The sequence below is a fragment of the Stenella coeruleoalba genome (genome assembly GCF_951394435.1).
Source record: "Stenella coeruleoalba genome assembly, chromosome: 2".
NCBI classification, from domain to species: domain Eukaryota; kingdom Metazoa; phylum Chordata; class Mammalia; order Artiodactyla; family Delphinidae; genus Stenella; species Stenella coeruleoalba.
The window spans coordinates 5,033,052-5,057,686 of record NC_137147.1 but is presented as its reverse complement, the minus strand read 5'-3'; the positions used below and the strand labels follow the sequence as shown (position 1 = coordinate 5,057,686).

General features: G+C 55.7%; 1 protein-coding gene across 3 annotated transcripts in view; it reads right to left on the bottom strand.

The window, feature by feature from the left end:
- Positions 1 to 7,256, bottom strand: part of CCDC85C (coiled-coil domain containing 85C) — an 83,684-nt gene extending 76,428 nt beyond the window's left edge. For all 3 annotated transcript variants that reach the window (XM_079913798.1, XM_079913800.1, XM_079913799.1), the window contains exon 1: positions 6,311 to 7,256. In XM_079913798.1, the coding sequence (XP_079769924.1) occupies positions 6,311 to 7,121 (811 nt within the window). In that variant the 5' untranslated portion in view covers positions 7,122 to 7,256. The remainder of the gene's footprint in view (positions 1 to 6,310) is intronic.
- Positions 7,257 to 24,635: the final 17,379 nt, after the last annotated feature.

Here is a 24,635-nt window from a genome sequence, read left to right as displayed (position 1 = left end):
AACAGACCCTCACCTACGTCCCAGGGCTCCCGGCTTCTGCTTTGGTTAAGTGATGCTCCGCACCTCTGTTTAAACATCATACACAGGGTGATCCCAAGAACACTTACAAACGAATCGATAAAACTCCTGATCCTTCTGCCCTGCTCCCCAGACAGCAGAGACCAACAGTGACTCGTTCGAGAGCAGGCAGGCACTCATCACCAGGGGACTGACCCAGCTCCAGACCTGCCCTATCACACTCCACCCACCTGCCCCCTCTGGCCTGTGGCAGCAGAGGACAGCAAGAGGGGAACGTGTGACAATGACCAGCTCTGGGTGCCTGGGAAGAGGGGCACCATTCCCCTGTTCATGATCAAAGGAGCATCACGTCCCTTTAGCAGACAAGTTTGTTCCTCTGTCTCCAGGCTTTGGGGGAGCCACTGGGGTCCCCTCATGGCCTCCCCAGCTCTGATGAAATCCCAGAGCACTCCCTGCCTGGATCCCGGGCACCCAGGTTGCAGGTGTGGGCAGAGCAACCGTGGGTGTAACCATCCTGTGGAGAGGTACAGTGAGGCTGCAGAGAGAGAGAGTTTGTCGCCCACGGGTGCTGCTCTACCCGAGCCCCAGGGCGGCTCAGGACTGACCCCTGACCCCACAGGTCAGGAGTCACAAGCAGGCAGACGGGGGGTGGGGGCAGGGCTTTGGGGCAGACCCTCCTGATCTGAGAACCTCAGAGAAGGTTCTCTCCCATGACCACGGTCACAGCTATCGCCACCCTGGAGGCCCCAAGCTTCCTGCCCCTCTGTCCCCAGCCTGGCCGCCACCACGACAGACCCCAGGTTAATGCTCCGGAACCGCCGCTCCCCAAGCCCGGCTACATGAATCACCGTGAGCGGCACTCAGAATTCAGACTGAGTAACCACTCAATAAACGTCTGCTCTTGTCTTCCTTCCTGCTTGAAGGGTGAATTCTCTCAGCCACCCAGCCCTGCCCGTCCACCTCCCTGACTATTCTCTACTCGCTGTTCTGTACTCACACAACCAGATGCCCAGCTCTCTGGGTGTCCCATTACAGTGGGTTCAGGAATGCCCTGTGCTTGCATGCCTCCCCCGACAGGGAGCTCCCCACCTCCAGATGCAACCTAGTCCACCTACACCGCTCTTGTCTGTGAGGGCTGAAATCCGAATTGCTGGAACTTTGGGGGTCCACCCTGGGGGCTACACACAGCACTGACCCCGCTGGGCTGACAGCTCTCCCCGCCCAGCAGCAGCTCCCCAGCCCCAAAGCTTTTCTTCCCCCGGCTCAATGTTCTGGTTCTTTCTGTTCCCACGAGGAGGCTTCCAGGCCCCAGGCCTCCCCCACGCATCATGAGAACACCTCGCAGGCCCTGGGCTCTCGGCACCCATGGTCCAGATCCACCTGCAGACCTGCTGCTGCCGCTGGAATGCCACCCCACTTCTGTTCAACTAGACAACAACTCATTTGACTCTGACACGGGGTGGGCACAAGGGCCCCCCTCAAGAGCATGTGTCAGGGGGTCCCCCATCCCCACCCCGAGGAGGCAAGTCTGCAGGGTCCAGGTGACAGTGGAGGGTCACTGAACCCATCGTTTAAGGCTCAGTTCTAGGACCAGAGTAGTATCATCCTCGAGACACAGATGAGGCTTCGAGGTGCAGTAAGCTGTCACCTCACACGGGCTGCACAGTTTACACACTTCACCACACTCCGTCCTCCCTCAACCCAAGGGCGGGCAACGGCTTCCCACTTTGCAGATGAGAAAACAGAGGTCCACAGGGGTCCTGGAACTCGAGCAGGGTCATAGGCTTCCAATTCCTTGTGCTGATGACAAGGACAAACACGGCACAGAAAATCCCCATGGGTGCAAAACACAGACGATGAGCAGCAGAGGATTTCCTTGCTAATCGCGCTGCCCCGGGAACGATACGAAACCAAGTGTGTGTCCTAAGAACTCAGAGGCCGGGCCATGGGTAAGGGGTCTGCTGGGGCCACAACAGCAGAGGGAAACCAGCCTGGCAGGGAAGCGAGGGAATGAAAAATATAAGTGAGGAGGGACTCCGTGCGCGGAAGCCTGCGCTTTCCCCATCCCACTGATGTCCGGAACCGTGAACCGTCATGCCAGGAAGCAGGACAGCATGACTGAGCCTCTGGGTCTGGACTGAGAACAGGTGCCACACCTTTGCTACACAGGTCCAGCCCCTGGAGCTCCCGCCCCATCCTGCCTGGGTCCATCTACAGGGGGCCCTGCCCAGGACCAAGCTCCGGACAGCCTTCCACTGTTGGTGGGGGTCTCCCATGGGAGTCTCAGGCTGTCCCGGTCCAGAGGGGCAGCAGGCACAGGGCGGCAGGCCCAGACTGACACCGGAGGCCAAGACTGATTCCCCAGACTGATCCCAGGCCCCCCAGCCAGCCCACGGGACTGGGAGCAGGTCACCATACCGCTCCATGCCTCAGTTTCCCCACCTGCGATATGGGACCATTTGGGAGCTCTGAACAGAATGGAGCTGGGACTGGGACACCCTCTGTGGTAAACTGTGAAGTGCTGGGCACACCCTGGTCCCACCCTGGGTTACAGGCCAGTGAGCTCCTTACCACCAGCCCCCTTTGGTATGTGGCCCTGGGGGCTCCGTACCCCAAGGCCAGTGACGGATGGTCAGGGTCAGGATGCAGAGGGAGGGGGAAAAGCTTATTCAACCTGCCCCATTGTCTTTGCTGACCTTTGGCCCCAGGCCTGACTGGGTTTAGGAAAAGCTGCCTTATTAGCATCCTGCCCAGGAGCTGCTGAGCCGGGAGGCCCCTCATAAAAGACCTATTCAGGGCCAGAGGCCCAGACCACCCTCGCTCCATCCTCCCTTTAAACCAACAAAAACACAAGCAGGAGGACAAACCCATCTTATTTTGAGAAGCTCAAATTTTTAATCCAAACTTTAAAAAGTAAACAGGCCCACACAAAGGCTGCTGGAGGCCCCGGTTTCTGTGGGTTAGCTAAAGGGGAGTGGACCCTGTGGTGTGATGGGGGGACTGGGACAGATGTGAATGGGGACGTGGGGGGGAAGGGAGAAAGAAGGTGGGACACGCAGGATGGGGAGGGGGAGGGGAGAATTGTTGAAAGTACTTTTGTTTGGAAATTGCATCAGCTCAAAGTGGCAAACCTGACCTTCTGATGTTTGGGGTTCGCCTGCCTCAGTTTGCCCCACCGGATTAGAGTAAAGAGCATCCCAGTCCAGACTTTAGTCAGCCCAGCCCAGACCTCCATCAAAACAAAACAAAACAAAACAACCCAGAGAAAGGCCTATTTGCATCCCCATTCACAGGCCCACCAGGCCCAGCCCCAGCCAGGGACGGCATACCGATGGGCCACCACCCACCACAGCTGCTTAGGGCCCTTACAGCATCCTGAAGGGCTGCAGGTACCCTGCAGCTTCCGAGACAGGATTACAGGGCCACTGCTCCCCAGCACATCCGCAAGTGCCACCAGACGCCGGCTCAGTCGCAGACACTCAAGCGAGCTGTCTGTCTAAACAGCAAACAGAGTTTCAAAGAGAACACCGATGTCTATCTGGCAAACCCCCAACAGGTCCCTCTCTTTTTCATGAGGAGCCTTGGAAGAAGGATGCACGGCAAGGATGCTGACAACCGTCGAGGCTTCTGACAACTGTCGAGGCCCACTGTGTGCAGGGATAAAGGGGGCACTCTGGGTTTTGCCCCACTCTACAGAAGAGCAGAAAGGGGCTCAGGGCAGTTACGTAACTGGCCAAAGAGAAGAGGGAAGAGTGTAGACTTGAACACGAGCCAGTCTGAGCCCTCTGGGTAACGGGGTTATCAGCCATGTGCTCAGTGGTCACCGATAAGGAAGTGACACTTCCCAGGACAGGAGAAGGAGGGCAAACGTGGGTCAGGAACCAAGAATAGGGAGTCAGCAGTGTCTGCTGATGAATATTATCGGCCACAATGACAGCGGGCTGCTGGAGAGGCAAGCCAGCCCACGGGTCTGGGCAGGAGAGGACCCCCAGGGCACCACCCAGGCAGCTGGGACTGAGACACCTGAATCTCAGTTGCTTTCCCAGGAAACGCTCAGAACCTCTCTGAGCCTCCACGTGCTTGGCTTTAAAATGGGGATAAGGGCCCGAGGCACAACCCTGGTATCCGACTCCTTTCGCCACCACCCAGACTGAGGCCTGTTACCTGCCTCCACCTCTGGCTCGCTCTCCGCTCAAAACTACAGGTCCAAGTACAGAAAAGTGTTTTCTAAGAGATGGGCCTTTCCTTGTTTCTAGGCATTCTACTCATATTGTTGGAGAACAACTCAAGGCCACGCCTGACTTTATGAGACAAAACTAAACGACAGCGATGCCACCTATACCTGAAATTCATGAGAATATGAATGTTCATGTCACCCCAACATAAAGCTTTGCCACCACAAAATCTGTGGCAGTCCTGTTCCGAGTGTGCATGGGACTGCTGGCAGCATGGGTTCTGCAGGAAACCCTACAGCTCCACCCGTCCCGCCCTCCCCCAGTGGGGTGGGAACCTCACTCCTGCTCTGTTCACTGAGGCAGCAAAACGCTGAGCCAGACGGGGTCCGCGTCTCCTTGTCCAAAACATGACAGAACTTCTCAGCAAATGTGCTCTGACACTCCGGGGCTTCAGTGCCCTGCTGAGAATCACCCTCGCCAAGTGTCATTGATGACGCAGCTGAAAACCAGAAACGTTTCATTTCCTAGCCACAGGCAGGACTGCAGCAACCCCCCGCCTCGTACTGCACTCGGGCAAACCGAGGCCCAGAAATCTGACCCTCCCAAGGCCCCCAGGAAGCTGAGGCCGGAGAGGCTGGGCCTGGGACTCCTCACTTCCCAGATGGTGCAACCTTAACATATTAAACCTCCTAACGCTCAGCTACTCCCACTGGCCTTAAGGAGACTGCTGGTGGGAGGTGGGGTGGATACAGAGTTACCGAGAGAAACCCAAGTTGTAGCCTTAGATTGCTAATCAGTAACAAAATATCCCTCTAAACCTAGTCCTGCCCTGAACTCACAGGCTGGGAAGGTAAACGAAGGAAAAACGGTGCTGGGCTATCACCCCACCTCCCGGGGTCCAGTTCCCACCCCAGCCCGCCCCCCCCCCAAGGCACCTGCGAGGCCACTTGGCCACCAAACCAAAGAGAGAGCGCCCTGTCCCCACCCCATCCCCCTCCAGGCTGTCACTCTGGGGAAGAACAGTCACTTAAAGCCTAGATACACTTTCTCTGAACTAGGAAAGCCTTTAAGGAGAACCAGAAAGGGCTGTTTAATCTCCACCTTCAGGCAAAGAGTTCAGGCAGCAGCAAATGCCACCAGAAGTAGGAGCCAAGCCACTTAAAAATGTGGAAGGACAGGGAGGTGGGAGAGGAGACAGGCAGCAGGCAGAACCACTGATCAGAGGGCTGGGGATGGGGGCCGGCTGCTCCGCTCCTACAGAGCCCTCTGCCTTGGGCCCAACAGTCACACAGGCGTGGAAGACAGTAGCTGAGCTTTCCTGAGGCCAAAGGTCCTCCCACCCACACCCTGGCCACCGCAGACGACTGTGGCACTTCCTGTAAGGTGACCAACAGTTTACAAACCCTTCAGAGGCTTTTATCTCCACCTCAAATCCAGGAGGTAGGGATTATTGGCTCCATTCTACAGATAAGAAAACCGAGGCCTGCAGAGACAAAAAGCCAGGATTCATTCCAAGCCCGCATTCCTCTGGAAAGTTTTAGAGCCTGAGTTGAGAAAGGTCCCTGAGCCCTGAGAAAGGCAGGACTAACAACAACCGAGTAAGGCTCTTAGCCCCGGGTACTCTGGCCCACCTGCCTCTGATCCTTCCCAGCGGGCAGGCAGCAGGGAGGTCAGGTGGAATTCCAGCCCCAGCACACAGGTGAACACTGCTTAGGTTTGGGGCTGCCTGTTGCTCCAGATAAGAGAGGGAATTTCACTTTCCCTCAAAGGGCCTTTCTTTCTTTCTTTTCCATTAAAAACTTCCCGCTCCCGGACAACGGTTTCCAGGCAGGGATGTGGTGCCCCCGGCCAGCCCTACAGTGCCAGACTCTGATACTGATAAACTCCGCAGGAGAGAAACTTTTCTGGGGTCTGGCGGCCCCCGGCCCGCTGCGTATTCAGAGGGGCAGGGGCACGCCTCCATCACTTAACCAGAAAATTACCACCCAAAGCCCCACTGCGGGTGGGCTCGGGAGCCTCTGGATGCCAGCTGGAGGAGGGGTCTGGAGTGGCGGCCGCCCGCGGGGGAAGGGACTGTGGGCCCGAGACCCGCGCCGCCAGGCAGGTGCCGTCCTTACCGTGCAGGCCGTTGGGGATGCTTCGGTGGTGCGGTGGCGCCGACAGGTCGTCCAGGGACCTGCGCGTTGCGACAGCTTTGCCGTCCGGGGCCTTGTGCGGCCCGGGGGGCAGCAGCGGGGGCGGGACGTGGTGGTGGTGGTCGGGGCTGCCGCCGCTGCCGGCGCTCGACGTGCTGCTGCCGTCGCCCACGTCGCGGGTCCCCGCTCCGGCCGCGCCGCCCGCCAGCGGCCCGCTCAGGCTGGCCTGGCTGTCGATGGAGCTACGGGAGCCGGCGCCACCACCACCACCGCCGCCGCCGCCGCCACCCGCGCCCCCCGCCAGCGCCGCGCGCTCCTCGTCCAGCAGCAGCACCAGCTCCTTGAGCTCCAGGTTCTCACGCAGCAGGGCCTCCTGGCGCGCCTCGAGCTCGCGCAGCTTCTGCTGCGAGCGGGCCACCTCGTGCCACACGGCACCGGCCGCGTGGCGCCCGAAGCGCTGCCACTCGCGCGCCAGCTTGCGCCCCTTCTGCCGGTCGTCGTCGAGGAAGCAGCAGAGCTCGCGCAGTTCCTGGTTGTCGTCCTGCAGCCGCTGGTTCACGTCCTTGAGGCCGCGGATCTCCAGCAGGTGCTGCTGCAGCCGCCGGTTCACGTCGCGCATCAGGCCGCCGTGCTCCAGCATGAGGCCCACCTTCTCGCCCTCGGCGCGCCGCAGCCGCCGCGCCAGCTCCTCCTTGCTCCAGCGCAGCAGCTCCTCGTCCGGCACCTGGCTCAGCTCCTCCGACGACGCCGCCGCCGCCGCCGCCGCCGCCGCTGCCGCCGGGGGCTTCGCCATGGCGGGGCCGTCACCGCGGCATCGCCCGCGCCCTCGCCCGGCCGGCGCTCCCCGTGCCGGGGCTGCGCTGGGCCGGTCCGCCCGCGGGCGGGGGGCGACCAGGGGCTCGTGCGGCCTGCCCCGCGCCGCCTCGCGCGCCCTCACGCAGCGCCCTCCCGGGCCGCCCGGGAACCCGCGTGTCTCGAGGCTCAGCGAGCTGGGACCGCTGCTGCGTCGGCGGCTGCAGTGCCGGGCGCTCTCCGGGCTTAGGCGAAGCAAGCGGAGGCCCGCCCCCGGCCCAGCTCCGGAGCCCCAGCCGCCCCGCCCACTCCGGGCGGGGAGGGGCGGGGCGCCGCGGCCCGGCCCCGCCTCCGGGGAAGGGAGCGGGCAAGGCACGGCCGGCCCCCACGTCCCTCCGTGCCGTGCGCCCGCCCGCCCGGGGCCCTGCCACAGGCGCCCTCGAGCCGTGGTCCCGCCCCCAGCCCGTCCGATTGGGCCTCTCCGGGGGTGTGCGGGAGGGGCGGGGCGCAAGCGGGGGACGCCGCGGAGATGGTACAGTCCACTGGCGGTTCAAGTTTCTGCGCCGGGAGGACGCGGCCTCGGCCAATCCCAGGGCTACAGGGCGCTTTTAAAATGCAGGTACGGCTGCAAGGAGGGGGAAGGTGGGAAAGGTAGGGCAGGGCTTCCCTTAAAGGAGACGCGCGGAAATGGTCGCCCAGCCCCTTCCTGGGCCCGCGTGCCCCGCCCGGCCTCCCCCGCCCCAAATAAACAAATACCCAAGATCCGAAGGACAGCTCCCCTTCTCCCTCCCGGGGGCACCAGAGTCCAGCTTAGTGTGAGATACGACGGACAATAGGACTCTGACACGGGGGTCGCTCTCCCCGGCGGCAGAGCGGCTCTTTGTCCCCTTCCCTGCCCCCGGCTCCTCCGCCCCCATTTCCACCCCCGTCCCCTGCCGGAGCGCGCCGAGGTTGCGGCGTTCCATTCCAGCCCCGGGTTGCGCACCGGGAAGGCCATGGCCTCGCCAACCGTCCCGGAGCACGGTCCGTACCCTCTTCCCTGCCAGGAGGGGGCGAGGGCGCCGGGGACATGCACCGTTCCCCCGCCAACCCGACCGCTCGTCCCGGAATTCGGGAGAGAATCTGTGATTCACGACGTGGAGACCACTGGGGAAGGTGGAAGATGGTCTCCCACTGGGGTCTTAACTGTGGGGGCGCCGAGTCGGCGGCGAAAAGCCTTCCCCACCGCAGCCTGGCCCGGCACCCGGGTCCTCCCACTGTCTGTGTGAGTCCGTCTCGTTTATCCTCGCGTCCCTGAAGTGCATTTACTGCGCGTCTGCTGCCAGCCGGCCAGAGGTGGGCGTCCCTCCCCCGGGACCCGCAACGAGATAAAATCCGCGCACTCGACCGTGAGCGCCACGGCCTGGCGCGCGCGCCCGCGCAACAGCTGATGTCCCCATTTACAGCTGTTCAGCCATTCGTTGGACAACTGTGTACAGCCCCTACTGTAAGCCAGGCCTCTTCTAGACCACTGGGGGATTCTGTAGGGGACAACGGCAGAGGCCACTGCCCTCTGGGGGGGGGTACTTTGCACCCTGCGGGGAGGAGGGGAGAGACGATAATAAACAAACTAGATAGCTATGAGTCTGTAATAAGTGCTGTGCAGGGGATTAAGACAAGCTGATGTCACAGAAGGTGATTATCAGTTACTTTAGATCCCGTGGTCAGGGAGGACCTCTGAGGAGGTGCGTCTAAGCTGATATCTGAGTGACAAGAAGGACAAAGATAAGGGGGAAGGGCACTCCAGGTGAAGGGAACAGCTAGTGCAGAGGCCCGAGGGTTGGCCTGTTAGTGGCCTATTCAAAGAAGGCCAGTGGGGCTGGGAGGGGGCTCGGGAAGAAGAGTGAGAGATGAGGTCAGAGGGGCCAGATCATTCATGATTCTAAGGCAGCTGGGAAAGCAGTGGGGGGTTAGCAGGATGCAATATGACCTGATTTGCCTTTTAAGAGACACTCTGGCCCATGTGTGGAGAAGGGATGGGGGTGGGGGGCGTTGCAGAGAGGTCCAGATTCAGGACCTCATTCCCCACCCTTCTCCCCCTCTCTCCATATAGATGTTCAGGGAGAGGATGTGCCAGGCAGAGCATAGCTTTGAGGGTCAAGCTCCAGGGTAGCTGAGGTTCCCCCAGGCAGGTGAGCCTGCTGGGGGTCACCCTCCCCACTGGGGCACTGTGCTTCGAGGACCCAGCCCAGGGCATCTGAGTTTGAGTTTGAGGAGAGAAAGGGTTCCAGCTCCCGCTTGGGAAGGGTACAGGTCTTTCTTACCCCAAAAGGCCAACCAGATTAAATAGCTCACTGGAGGCTCTCCCCAGAACAAAGCCTGAGCTGGGAGAGTGAGGGGTGAGCACAGGACACATGGGCTCACTAGGGAAGTTGCTGAGATGGTTAACACTGCTTGTGGGAACTGCCACCCCAACTTTGTGTGTGGCCCCAGGTGGTTCCCATGGCCTGCATCTCTGCCCTCTGATCCTGCAGAGCTGGCAGCTTCAGCTGAACTCTCCAAGAGAAAAAAAAAAAAGCTTCCATCTAGATGGGGCTTGCTTGCATCATCTACAGACTGTGGGACCATGGGTCCCCCTCACCAAGACTCAGGAGAGCATCCCTAACATCCCCCTGGTGCAGCAAAGACAAGGTGCTAGAGATGAGGCTCCTGGGTGGGTGGTCCCAGGGACAGTCTTTGCTCTCCACACCATGGCTGGACAGGCTGGGGCAGAGCAGGATAGACGGCAGGAGATTGAGAGGGTCCAGAGCTAAAAAAGGGTCCTGAAGCAAGGGGAACCATCTAAGCCAGAGCCCCCTCCCTAAGGGTCCTGCAAGAGGTGCCAAGCCCCCTCGAATACTCACCATCCAACAGACCCTGTACCCCGAGCCAGGATCTGAAATGTCAAGTGTCTTTGCTGTTTTAGCTCTGCTTTGTCATGAAATCCGTAAAACCAAATCATGGACCTCTAATACAGTAATTCTCTAGATGCCCAGTAAAAGTAGTTGTGGGTCTTTTAAAAAATAAAGATGTACCACCACTCTCCAATTTTTTTTCTTCTGAATCTCCAGGACTGTGTGTGTCCATTTAAAGCCACACAAATGTTTTTGAGAGCCAGTACACTAATACATAGTAGACAAAATAATTCCTGATCGCAGTGTCTGTGAACCTGGGAAATGGTGAGAGCACACTGGCAGTAAGCAGACTGTCTCCTCACTGAGAGGGGATGGGGCTTTCCTATCTCCTCTGTGGCTGGGGCGCTGAACAGAGACCTCAGAGCAGCCATTATTTGCTGTTTGCTGAGTGAATGTGTGACCCTTCAGTACGTGACCAATTGAGTCTGAGCCCCTCATGTTGAAGATGAGGAAACTGAGCCCCAGAAGGGAAATGACTTGCCCAAGGTCACTGTCATTCACTGATTTCCTGAACACACAAGCAAAATTGGTTAAGTATTTATGCATAAATTCATATGTGTATGTGCAATCCCATATGCATTGTGCACGCGTTGTAAGTACCACGGAAGAGCGGGGCAAAACACGTCATTGTGGGAGCATCCTAAGGCAGTGGGAGCAGCTTCCTGGAGGAGGTGACCCCCCCGGTGAATCTTGCAGAGTGAGTAGGAGTTTATCAGATTGTAGATGGGGAAGGTGAGGGTTGGGATAATCCAGGTGGAGGGAACAACAAAGCCAAGGCCTAGAGGTGAGCAATGGTGAGGGGTGTGTGTAGACACAACCATGCCTTATTGCCGGAACATACAGGAGAGGCAGAGAACAGTGGGGAATAGTCACAGAGGAAGTGTGGCCTCCTCCCTGGGGCTCTGATAGTTAACAGCAGCAACAACAGCAATAATAATAACTACCACCTCCTACCACTTACCCAGCACCCGGTGGGTGCCAGGGGTTCTAAACCAGCCCTCACGTGATGATCAGAATGGTGGTGTCATTAGCTCTTCAGGATTTAACGTGGATTCCTGTTGTCTGCTCAGACCACTGTGTGTGAACTTATGGGCAGTGTTCAGAGGCTGCTGGACGCTCGAGGGCTCTGGTGTGGCCAGTGGAGGTTTGCGTGGTGGCTGACTATTTCTGCAGGTCAGCAAGGCAGTGGCAGCTGACCAGGTCTGGGGCTGGGCTCTGGGGTTTCTTCCCTGCACCCCACCTCAGGGAGGATCCTGAACAGGGGAAGTCACCATGCACAGATGAGGGGCTATGATGATAAATCAGGGCTCATGGAAAAGCAACTGTCATTATTATTAATAAAGGATAGTGTTGGTTGAGCACTTTTTTTTTTTTTTTGCCACGTGACTTGCGGGATCTCAGTTCCCCGACCAGGGATTGAGCCCCAGGGCCACAGCAGTGAAAGCCCAGAATCCTAACCACTAGGCCACCAGGGAACTCGCAGTTGAGCACTTTTTATGTCTCTACCCAGCACTGTGCTAACGCTTTACAAGGATTGTCCCGTTGAGCCCTCGCTGCAGTCCTGTGAGTTAGGAGCCTCTATCCCCATTTTACAAAGGGGCAAACTGAGGCTCATAGGTTAAGTCACTTGTCCAAAGTCACACAGCAAGCAAGTGAATGAGCTGGGATTGAAACCCACGACCATCTCGGCCCAAGAGTGCACCTTACCCCATAGACTACAGCCTCCTGTACTGCAATTGCTCTGTGACATCCCTTTCACTGTGATCTGGTTCTACAATGTGGAGGCCTACGCTGTGCCCAGACCATGTCCATCACCCAGCTTCCTCCTACTTCAGCCTTCCACATTGTCACCAAGACAGAGAGACTCCCCGAGCCTCTGGATGGACCACTGGGAAGAGCTTTCCAGCTCTTCCTGCTGACAGATCAGTCACTGCATGTTGTTAGCTCCATCTCACAGCTCCTCTCTCACCAACTTGCTGGTGACCCTAGGCCAGTTCCTTAACCTCTCTGAGCCACAGTTTTCTCATACAAGCCTTCCTCCACAAGGGCCAGTGTCAAGCAGCTAGCAGGGCTCTTGCCCAGCTCTGGAGAGATGCACGTGCCTCCCTTCCCTGTGCGTTCTCCCCACCCTCTGGATCAGGACAGTCTTCCCATAATGTACATTGAAATTGCACCCATTTTCCAGATGCAAACCCTGAGGTACATTGAAACAAGGGCTCTCCTGGAAGCCTAGTGCTTGCCCCTGGCAAACGGGACTACAAAGGATGCCAGCTATGGCCCTGGGCTGCCACCAGCTTCCTTCTGGGATGGGCGCAGCATGGAATATGGGGTTTAGTGATGAACTGTCTCAACTCCCACATTTTTAGGTGAGGAAACTGCACTGATGCTGGGGCTACCAGTAGGCAAGTTTGCGGGGATGTCGACCCCTTGGAGGGCAGCACTCGGCGGCCTGGGGGGAGGGTGGGCTCGTTCACTCACACCATTACCCAATGGTCAGGCCCTGTTCTGGGGATCAGGAAGTCAGTGATGCATAGGATGGTTGCCTGGAACTGCTGATGGCAAAAGCCTCAAGGTTAACCTGAGGGCAGTGGGAACCACAGAAGAGTATAGCGCAAAGAGAAAACTGGCAGACTTTTGTTTGATAGCAGGTGACAGGAGGTGTGGGGGAAGAATGGATCAGAGAGGGTCCGCTGAGGCCAGGAGACAGGCAGGAGGCTACAAAGCCAGGCTGGCCAGAGACCAGGGCAGAGGTGGGGGAAAGGTGCCTTTAGGGACCAATGGTGGGGGGGCAGGTATCAGCATCTGCATCCCTCCTCCCTGTCTCTCCCTTCCCAGCTGGAGCCACTGAAATACCCTCCTCCCCTTTCAAATGCTGACATCCACTCAGACCATTGCCCCGAGGAGCAGGGCAGGGAGGGATGCTCAATCACGGGGAAACTGAGTCAGGGGAGCTCTCTGCAGGACCAGCTCCCACCTCAGTGCACTTACAAACGCTATTCTTATTATGAACGATTTCCTATCACAACAAACTGCGGAGCAGCAGGTTCCTGGAGCCCAACTGCCCGGCTTAAGGAATCACCACTTTCGCCGGCCCCTGGAGCCCCTCCTGGCCACCTGGGCAGCCCACCTGACCCCAGGGTAAGCGCGATCCTGAATGCTGCCTTGCTTATTCCTGTGCTTTCACAACACTGCATTTCTCCCTTCTAATATACTGCTTAATTTTGTATGCGTTTGAACTTTATTTGAATGGTATTACACTTCATGTGTTCTTTGGCAACAAGCTTTTAAGTCCTGTATTATTATGTTGATATATGTAACTGTGGCTCATTTATCTGTGCGGCTGGCTGTAGAAAGAGGTTTCTCAGCCTCAGCATGTTGACAATTTGGACTGGAGAAGTCTTTATTGTCGGGGCCGGCAGGGGCCGTCCCTCGGCACTGCCGAATGTTTACCAGCATCTCTGGCCTTCACCAGTTAGATGGAAGTGGCACCCCTGCCCCTACTGTTGTGAAAACCAAAAATGTCTCCAATCTTACAAAATGATACAAATGAACTTATTTACAAAATAGAAACAGACTCACAGACTTAGAAAACAAATTTATGGTTACCAAAGAGGAAAGCTGGGAGTGGGGGGAGGGATAAGTTAGGAATTTGGGATTAACAGATACATACTGCTATATATAAAATAGATAATCAACAAGGACCTACCGTATAGCACAGGAAACTATACTCAATATTCTGTAATGACCTAAATGGGAAAAGAATCTGAAAAAGAATAGACCTATGTATATGTATAACTGAACATCTTTGCTGTACACCTGAAACTAACACAACATTGTAAATCAACTATACCCCAATTATAAGATAAAAATTAATAAACAAACCCAAAAATGTCTCCAGACCTTGCCAAATGGCCCCTGGGGGCAAAATCTCCCCCGCTGAGAACTCTGCCATCTAATTTCCATTGCATGAATACATTACCTTTACTTTTCTCCTGTTGAAGGACATTTGTTTCTAGTTTTTTTGCTGTAACCAGCAATGCTGCCATGGACATCCCTGTACCTGGGTCCTGATGCTCAGGGGCACAAGCTTCTCTGGGGTCTGTACTCTCATAGCTCTCAGAGCACAGGAGAAACCCAGGTCAAATTTTATATTCGAGGCACCCTGTATATTAAGGGAGAAAAAAAAGAAGAAACAGTATAGCAGCCTTGCCTACCATGACTTCTTTGAAATGTTTGTTTTATCAAATTGACGCTTTCGGGGCTTCCCTGGTGGCGCAGTGGTTGAGAGTCCACCTGCCGATGCAGGGGACGCGGGTTCATGCCCCGGTCCGGGACGATCCCACATGCCGTGGAGCGGCTGGGCCCGTGAGCCATGGCCACTGAGCCTGCGCGTCCGGGGGCCTGTGCTCCGCAACGGGAGAGGCCACAGCAGTGAGAGGCCCGCGTACGGCAAAAAAAAAAAAAAAAAAAAAATTGACACTTTCACACAGGCACAAATACAATGCTACAAGATTTATGCTACTTGTCAGATACGCAGGGTTTACTCCAGGTGATAAGTTCCAGACCCCAGACACACGGTCTTTGAGGCCAGCTGTGTATCTCTGTGACTGCCGGCGTCACTGTGCTGGGAAGCGTGAAGCCCAGGCGGGCGGGCCCACCTGTGGTGGGTGGTTTTCATCTGCCTCCCCGCAGCTGCACTGTCCTTGAGGACAAAGCCCCCTCTTCTCCAGGGCCCTCAGGGGCCTGGTCCCCGTGGTGTTCCATGGGTGTCTGCAGCTGTGCCATCTGCATGAGACACCCCCGTGCCACGCCCATCCAGCCCCTACAGCCTCCAGATGCCTTGCACCCCAGGCCTTGGAGGCTGCCCTTGGCCCAGTATCTACAGCCAGCAACGCTGCCCCTCCCGGCCCTGCCCTCTGCAGACACCGGAGACCAGCCTCCTCCAGTGCCTGAATATTTTATGCCCTGATGGTGGAACGAAGTCGGTGACGACCTTAATTGTTAATGTGGCTGCTGCCCGACTGCAGCACCAGCCTTCCCCGCCCTCTCTGTCTGCTCCTCCTGTTTGATATAGCAACAGCAGTAACAGTAATTCCTCCTGTGACCTGCTCCGGGCGAGGCTGGGCTGAAGTCAAGCTGTCCCCCCAGCCCCCAGTTGAGCCCACAGCTGGACAGAAAAGCTGTGACATGGATAACTTTAAAACTGGACCATCAGGTTCACCTTTTTGTTCGTCGCTGCTCCCTGGTGCCCTCCCAGCAGAGAGCCTGGGGACTCAGTGAGTGCTTGTGGAATAAATGGACGGTACAGGAGGAAGCTGGGTTAAGTAGAAAAGCCCTGGAGTTAGAATCTGTGTCTCTGACTTGATATTTCCTAGCAGGGTAGCCCTGGGCAGTCCCGCCCTTCTCCGAGCCTCTGGACCTTACCTGGAAATGGAATCATTCCAAGCCTCCTCCTGGGGTAGAAAGAGACTCAAATGCACAAGAAAAGGTAGGTCTGAACCACAAGCCACACAATGAGGCAGGTGGGGTGCTGGTCTGCTAGGGGAAGGCCTGGGAATGCCCCAGAGCCCAGCCTGAGACTCTGAGACCCTAAGAGAAGAGTTGAGCCTTCTTTCCAGAACAGGCTCAGCACCCCCAAGACCCAATACCAGGACACAGCTTTGCGACGAAGAACCACATCTTAGCATCCTAAGCGCTCAGAGCCCCTGTGAACAAGTCAGTGTCCTAAGGACGCAGCTAGTCAGGCTAACTCTGAACAAGGCCAGTGGGTCAGCGCAGTGGTGCTCAGCTCTGGGCACTGGTTAGAATCACCTGAAATCTGGTAAAATGCAGACTCTCAGACCCCACCCCAGATCCATCCCATCAGAACATCTGGAGGATGGGAGTCCATCAGGCAGGGCTGAGAAGCGCTGGGTTAGATGAAGCTCTTGTTCGTTGGCAGCAGGTTTCCCTAGGAGCCACTCTCTACAGTATCTCCAAAAACTAGAAGACTACGGAACAATGCATTCGAGATTCTGAAGGAAAATTATTTCAGTATCTGGTCAATTAAGTATGAGGGTAGAGTATGACATGTTCAGATTAAAAAAATAAAAATTACCTCTCAGACATTCTTTCTCTAAACTTAGGAATTCAATAAAGAAACGAAAGGACCCAAATTCAGGAAATGGGGAATCCCAAAGTGATGGTATAGGGAAGTGGGACAGGGAGGGCTTCAGGGCTAGAAGCAGTCAGTGCAGATTGGAACAGGGAGGGAGGACGCCAGGAGGATCTGGCCAAGAAAGAGAACACAACTCATGGAGTCCCTGGGGCCTTGGATGTCTTGAGAGGAGCATCAGAGCTCTGTCAGAGAGTCTGGTGGTGAAATAGTGACAGGCACAAAGAAAACCAAGCAAGTCAAAATAAGGAGGCAACTAATAATCACCAGGGAAACCCAGAAGTCCTACAAGGAAGGAAATACAGTCATAGGACATATCGTGGCTCTGTTGGCCATAGTGTTTAATAATATGTACACAACATTGATTTAACCAAAAAATTGCGATACAGTTATACTAGGAGGGTGGGGGAAGGGGTGGCATGTGTGAGGGTGGGCGCATGAGTAGACTAAACCTTCCTGGTCCCTAAGAGAAAGGCAGTGGTACTACCTAAACTGGAGAGTCAAGAGCAGTGTACGTGTGTTGTTTTCAAATGTGGAGAAAAGTCACAGAAGAATCGAAAGTAGTTGCTTCTGGGAAGCAGGAATCAGGGGCGGAGCCATGAGGCAAGGGATTGTTTTTTGGGTTTTTTTCTTTTAAGTTTTATAACCGTATTTGATTTTTGAAACTCTGTGCATGTGTTTTGGTTTTTTTTGGTTTTGTTTTTGGCCGTGTTGGGTCTTCGTTGCTGCGCACGGGCTTTCTCTAGTTGCGGCGAACGGGGGCTACTGTTTGTTGCGGTGCACGGGCTTCTGATCCCGGTGGCTTCTCTCGTTGTGGAGCATGGGCTCTAGGCGCGCGGACTTCAGTAGTTGTGGCACACGGGCTTAGCTGCTTCACGTCATGTGGGATCTTCCCAGACCAGGGCTTGAACCCGTGTCCCCTGCATTGGCAGGCAGATTCTTAACCACTGCGCCACCAGGGAAGCCCCTGTGCACGTGTTTTTAAATTAATACATTTTTAAAAAGCTTGGCATTGGACTTCTCATTAGAAACCCTGGAAGCTAGAAGATCACAGAGCAATCAGTTGCCTTAAAATTCTGAGGGAAAAGGATTTCCTGCCTGGATTCTAGGCCCACAGAGAGCCATGTATGAGACTGGAATCTAAACATTTTCGGAAATGCAAGGTTGTCATGAAAAGGAAAAAAATGAACTGCTGTGCACCTCTCAGGAAGCTTTGGACGCACATGCTCCTCGAGATGCTGAGAGTAGACCAGGGCACAGGAGGGCTCCCCAGGAGGGCAGGTCCTTTCCTGGTGGGAGCAGGGGGAGGGTCAGGCCCAGGCCCCAAAGCAGGGGGTGGACGGCTCAGCCTGGAAGAGCCCAGGCCCGGAGGGGCTGGGTAAGATATCCAAATGCCTGGGCGTTTGACCATCCTACCACGAGGTTAGAGTGGAACAGATAGAGAACGTAAGAAGAGACACATAAAGACCTAACACGTTTTTCTGTTGTTTGGTTGTTTGTTTTGGCTGTACCACACGGCTTGTGGGATCTTAGTTCCCCAACCAGGGATCGAACCCCTGCCCCCCTGCAGTGGAAGCGAGGAGGCCTAAACACTGGACCGCCAGGGAATGCCCAAGTTTGTTTTTCTTTAAAGCGCATTAACGCCAGGACATAAACAAACAAAGCTCCACCATAAAAGGAACCCCTAGGTACTTCCTTTTTTTTTAAATAAATTTATTTATTTTTGGCTGCTTTGGGTCTTCGTTGCTGCGCGTGGGCTTTCTCTAGTTGCAGCGAGCGAGGGCTACTCTTTGTTGCGGTGCGCGGGCTTCTCATTGCGGTGGCTTCTCTTGTTGCAGAGAACGGGCTCTAGGAGTGAGGGCTTCGGGAGTTGTGGCACATGGGCTCAGTACCTGTGGCTTGTGGGCTCTAGAGCGCAGGCTCAGTAGTTGTGGCGCAAGGGCTTAGTTGCTCCACGGCATGTGGGATCTTCCCGGACCAGGGCTCGAACCCATGTCCCCTGCATCGGCAGACGGATCCTTAACCACTGCGCCACCAGGGAAGCCCTACTAGGTGCTTTCACAGGTAACATTTACAGAATAATAATAAAACCCTGGACCACTGGTCAACTAAGAATTGGGTAGAGCCTTTGAGGGGATGCTGAGGGAGTGGGAGCTGAAGCCTCGTCTGTCACGACCGGAAGGAATTCTAGAAACGTCTAGAATTGAAAAATCAAGAAATAGCCACGGGAGCATCTTACTGAGAAACATGGAGACCAAAACCAGAAGGAACAACTAAATGTGGAAACAGGTGTTTCTGGGGAGTGGGGAAGGGGAGGAAGGGCCGGGGAAATATTTCATTTCCTTCTGAACCTTTTCATGTTATTTGATTTTTTTTTAACCTAAGTTCATACATTGTTTTGTTTGCAGTATAAAAATAATTAATCTGGGCTTCCCTGGTGGCACAGTGGTTGAGAGTCTGCCTGCCGATGCAGAGGACACGGGTTTGTGACCCGGTCCGGGAAGATCCCACATGCCGCGGAGCGGCTGGGCCCGTGAGCCATGGCCGCTGAGCCTGAGCGTCCGGAGCCTGTGCTCCGCAATGGGAGAGGCCACAACAGTTGGAGGCCCGCGTACCGCAAAAAATAATAATAATAATAATAATAAAACCTACATCCAGGCCAGGGTGTGTTAAACAAGAGAGGAGGACCAACAAGGACCTACTGTATAGCACAGGGAACTCTGCTCAATATTATGCAACAACCTAAATGGGAAAAGAATTTGAAAAAGAATAGATGCATGTATATGTATAACTGAATCACTTTGCTGTACACCTGAAACTAACACAACACTGTTAATCAGCTATACTCCAATATAAAGTGAAAAGTTAAAGAAAGAAAATAAACGAGAGAAGAACCAGCGATGCTCCCTGACAGAAGCCCCCAGACCTGACCCTCGTCAGCTGCAGCCTAGGCCCCGCAGCCTCGCCCGTTGGCGGCCGGCCCAGCCTAATCCACCCCGACATTCTTCACGGCCATTTCCAGTTCACAAAGCATTCCCTGGGCAGCTTCCTCCTCCCATCCTCCCAGCAAGCCTGCGAGGTGAGCAGGAATTATTACGCCCATTCGTGCCCACAGAAGCTGAGGTTCTGTGTGTATCTGGGGGTCCGTAACAGGTCCCTGCCATGGCAGGTGCACCTGCTACAAAGGCCGGTGGAAGACCCATTGAAGAGCCAGGGAGAGGCAGCCTCACTGGGATTTCAGGGCTGGAGTCACCCCTCCTGGGCTGGAGGCGCTCAGCAGGGAGGCTGCAAACTCTTCACTCGACTCTACAGTTTATCTTTCCTAATATGTAGCCACACACGCCACCCCCAGTGTCCGATGGAAGGAGCATTTCGCCCAGCAGGTGGGGGGTGTCCTGTCGAGGGGGTACCACAAGCTGCCAAAGAGGAAGGGCTGGCATCAGCTGGGACTCCACTTAGATGCGGCATCCTGGGGGCTGTGAGAGAGCCGGCAGGGCAGTGGACAGGCACCTCCAAGCGGAAGGTACAGCCGACGGGGGCAGGGACGGCTCCAGGGATCTCCATGCTTCTGAGATGGGCTCCGAGTCATGCTTATTGCTGACGAGTTTGCTGTTGTCCAATCTATCTAGGTTTGTAGCCCCAAACTCTTAAGATTCAAAAGGGCCCCTCGGGGGAGTTCCCCGGTGGTCCCGTGGTTAAGACTCCACGTTTCCATTGCAGGGGACATGGTTCCATCCCTGGTCGGGGAACTAAGATCCCTCATGGAGCATGGCACGGCAAAAAAGAAAAAACAAAACAAAACAAAAACGCCCCTTGAGCATACGCAATGGCTCAGGACCACCAACCTGGTCCAGTCCCTCCAGTGAACACACGGAGATACCGAGAGTTATTTGGAAGAAAGAGAGTCATCCATCCAAGGAGTGGGACACCCTCATCCTCCCCGGACTCTGCGCCTAGATCTTCCTGGTTGCCTGGAGAGGCACACCCAGCCCGGCTTTATAATTGCTTCTATAGCCTCATGCCTGTTAAACCCACTCGGGGGACTTCCCTGGTGGCCCAGTGGTTAAGACTCCATCTTCCATTCAGGGGGCACTGGTTCGATCCCTGGTTGGGGAACTAATATCCTGCATGCCGCACGGTGTGGCCAAAATTTTTTTTAAATAAAAAAATATAAAAAATAAACCCACTAGGACCCGAAGCTCCGGACCTGCATGTACAACCACCTCCCTAATGTCCCCTTAGCCTTGTTCCCTCAGCTGAAAAGCTAACAGCCCCAGGCCTTTGCCTGGCCTTTCCTTCCCTCTGGAAGATTCTTGGGAACTCGGCCCAGCTGCTTCCCTCAGGAGCCTCCCTCCACGGGGCCCCTCCCAATGCTTGGACCAGGTTGGGTACAGAGCAGGGGCTCAGAAACACCCAGGAACACCCCTGGCTCTTGGGGGCCCAGGTAGGAAAGGAATGGGAAGGGGAGCGGCAGTCCCCCTTCTGGAGCCTGACACACCCGGGTGCACAGGGCTGGCCACGCTCTCACGAGAGCCTCCCTCCTCCCCTCCGCTGACTGAAACTGAGCCCGGCCGGGCAGTGGGGAGCAGGGAGAAGACCCCCGCAGAAACATCACACCAGCCTTCCCACACCCCTTGGCACTGACGTCCTCAAACCAGCCTGTGTGGCCTGAGTGCAGTGCACAGCTGTAAATTCCCCTGTGGTGACAGGACGGGGTTGGGGAGAGGAAGAGGGACACATAGCCTGTGTAAGTGGTGACAGAAGCTCACAGAGCCCCGCATCCCAATGGGGCCATCGTAACCATAATCTCACTAACCCTCCCAGCATCCCACGGGTAGGCCCGGTGCTAGGCCCATTTCACAGATGCAAAAACTAAGACTTACCAAGGTTTAAATAATTGCATTGCTGAAGTTGCAATTTTAGCTGTGAGCAGGGTTTCCCACACCTGCCTGGTGATAATCACGTGGGACACGTGTCACCCTGACCCCTTCCCTGGAGATTCTGATCCACCACCTCCGGGTAAAGCCTGGAGTTGGTCTGTTTGACGGGGCCAGGCTGGGGATGGGGCCATCAGGAATCACAGGGTGACTGATCCAGGACCTCCAAGCACCACCCCCCAATTCACCCAGTTTCACAACTGGGTGTGATATTTAAACAGCAGAGGTGCTTAGCTGCTCCCCCACTGCTGGACACGAGGTTTATTTCCAGGGCTGAACTATTATAAATAACTCCCGTGGGGACGTGTTTGTGCACAGCTTGGTTTTCCTGTCGGATTGTTTCCTTGGGATGAGTTCCCAGAAGTGGGATTCCTGAGCGGAAGGATGGATGTTTTCCCGCTCCTATCCACACCCCTGATCTAGTCTAGCGCCGGGACGAGGATCCGGCCTTTCTCTGGCTTCAAGGAGGGGCAGCCGGCAAGTCCCCCTTGGCACTTCCGGAGGAAAATGACAGATCTGGCCCTTTCCTGTAAGAGCTAATTACCGGCTTGACGCGTTCACGGCTGTCAGAGGGCCCAGGTGACTCAATGCCATCTTTCTGGGGCCCGCCCGGATTGGTCCGGCCGCAGGTGATGGAGTTTCTCCATGGAGGTCACAGGAAGCGAGAAGACCATCCCTCACCTCCCTGGGGAGGCAGATCTGTCAGCAGCTTTGGGAGAGGCCAGAAAGAAGGCCTGGAAACCCAGTGGGCTGATCATTCCTTGTCTTTTCAGACAGTGAAGGGCTTCTGGCCCCTGGCCCCTCTGACCTGCCTGAGGTGGGGGCCACGCCTCCAGGGCCCATCTATGGGACACTCTGGCCCACCCCTATGGGAACGCCTCTGATAGGAGCAGGGGGAGTCAGCCCTACGAGGCCAGCCTCTCAGTGTCCATGGTCCTACAGAGCCTGACACTAGTGTGCTCCCTTCTACCACCACCCACTATGAATTCTTTGAAGGCAGGCTGGTGTCTGCTCTGTTTCAGACTCCAGGAAGTGAGCTCTCTGTCCCTGGAGGTGCACAAGCTAAGGCAGCATGGACCATGGCTGGGTAGAAGGGTCTTCCTGGGCTCAGTGCCCAGCCTACGCCACTGCTTGCCCAATACTTACTCTTCTCTGGAGGTTATACCCACTTTACAGCTGCAGAAACTGAGGCACAGGGGCTAAATCGGCTTGCCTGGTGATCTGAAGCCGGCTGACTCACTCACGACTCATCACTGTTTACGGAGCACCTGCTGTGCGCCAGGCTGCCTTGCTTCCTGAGTCTCCCCTTGACCAGTTTTCCCAGCCATTGTCTGTATTTCATCACAGGCACAGGTAGCCACCGTCCATCCACTCCCACAGGAAAGGAGTTAACTCCTCTCGCCTTGCCCCAGAGCTTCCATTCACCCGGCAGTGGCCCTCTTTGGTCTCAGGGCAGCGGGGATGGCTGTTCCTGGGTGGGACTGAGGGCTTATGTGGGTTAGGCCAACCCCAGCTGTTGTGAGGGGGTAGGGGAGCTTTACAGGCGTGGCTGGGGATGCCTTTCCTGGAGCCAGGCCGCTGGCCGCCTCCTCTGAAGGACCCTCCCAGGGCCAGGACACCTGATGGTACAGGACATCCTTCCGGGGCCCACAGACCACAGAAAGTTTATAAAAACCTTCCGTGGGCAGGCCCAGGAAACAGGTCTCCCCATCTCAGCCACAGGAGATGCCCATTTTTAAGACAATTTTGGGGGAAAATAGCCTCACCAATACCATGTCAGTCTGTGCATACAACCTTTTGTGCCTCAAGGCAGGTTACTCTGGCTCTCCTTGTTCAATTCCAGTCTGTTGGTTTCAGTCCCTTGTTTCACCTGCTGAGGTTCCTGGAAATGCTGTGTTCTCATGGGGTGTTGCCATTTGCACATCTGATAAGCAAGCCTCCGGTGGCTCCGTGCAGATGCTGGTTGGAAGTGAACAGAGCTGAAGGCAGAGACCTATGGCCCATCTTTAGAGACCCTCATATCAGATTGCACCGATTTACAAGGTGAACTTTGTCCCTACGTCACTCTGTCCAGGGAGTTATGACTTCCCTCCTAACTGCTCTGCTCTCCAGCCTACATTTTCCGTTCCACCAAAAGGACAACATAAGAGCTTGTCCCCTAGACACACTCTTATCTGTCACACCTCCATGCCTTGGGCCACAGTGTTCCCTTTGTCCCTTTGATGCCCTGTCCGTCCTCCTCACCTGGCTGACTCCCACGCCAGGACACAGGTTTGTAAAGTCCGTCTCCACACCCCCCTCCCAATCCATCAGGCTCCCACAGGCCCCTGGCTTCTCTGGTCGTGGCTCCCAGGCACAGTGCTGGCCCTGTCTGCCCAGCCCCCCCCTTACACTCTGGGGTTCCCGGGGTTCCCAAAGCCCAGGCAGGACCTGGCACCTGAAGAGGAAGCTCTGTACTGTTGAGAGAGCCCAGGCTCGGGGCCAGCTGGGCTCAGGCAAATGGTTGAACCTCTCTGCGCCTCAGTTTCCTCGTTTGTCCACTGAGGACGCTCGCCGGGTCAAGGCTTACTGAGGATCACAGATCATGTAGACAAAATGCTCAGCGTGGGGCGGGCTCTCTGTGTTCATCGGCTGAATGAGCCAGGCGCCACGGTCCCTGTCATCAAGTTCACAGTCTGGCTGGGGCTAGAGAAGGGGACAGAGAGTCATGCCTTAAATGAGACTAATGTGCTATGGGAGCTGCCGGGAGGAGCAGTGATTCCAGTGAGAAGCTAGGAAGGCTTCACGGTAGACGAGATGCATGTGCTGGGCCTGAAAGGGGGCTCCCCATTTCTGTAGGCAGCAGAGTTGGGGAAGAACATTCTAGCCTTCCTGGGTGTGCTGTTTCCTACAGAGCTGCCAGCACTGGCTTTTATCATTTTAATGATGTACGGCTGTGTGTGTGATTTAATAGGGGTGAATGGTGTTGGAGCAGCCTTATTCTGTATTTCTTTGAATGCCTGTTTCCCTTTGAGGCTGGCTCTGAGAACCACGATTCCCAAAGGTATGTATGAGCCCAGGGAAATCCTTCTCTATTATCTCAAGATTGTGGAATGAGCTCAGCTCAGGAGAATTTGGGTGATTTTTAGAAGTGGTGCTTTTGAGATGATGATAACCCCGCTTGGCAGGGGAGGAGGGCAGGACCCTGGCAGCAGCAGCCTCCCTGGGGCCGCTCACGAAGAGCCTTTCCTAGCGGCCTCCTGGCCTGACACAGCATGCCGCCGCCTCGAATTCCACCATCCCTCACTTTCCTTCTTTTTTATTTTATTTTATTTTATTTTATTTTATTTTATTTTTTAAACATCTTTATTGGGGTATAATTGCTTTACAATGGTGTGTTAGCTTCTGCTTTATAACAAAGTGAATCAGTTATACATATGTTCCCATATCTCTTCCCTCTTGCATCTTCCTCCCCCCCACCCCCCCAACCCACCCCTCCAGGCGGTCATAAA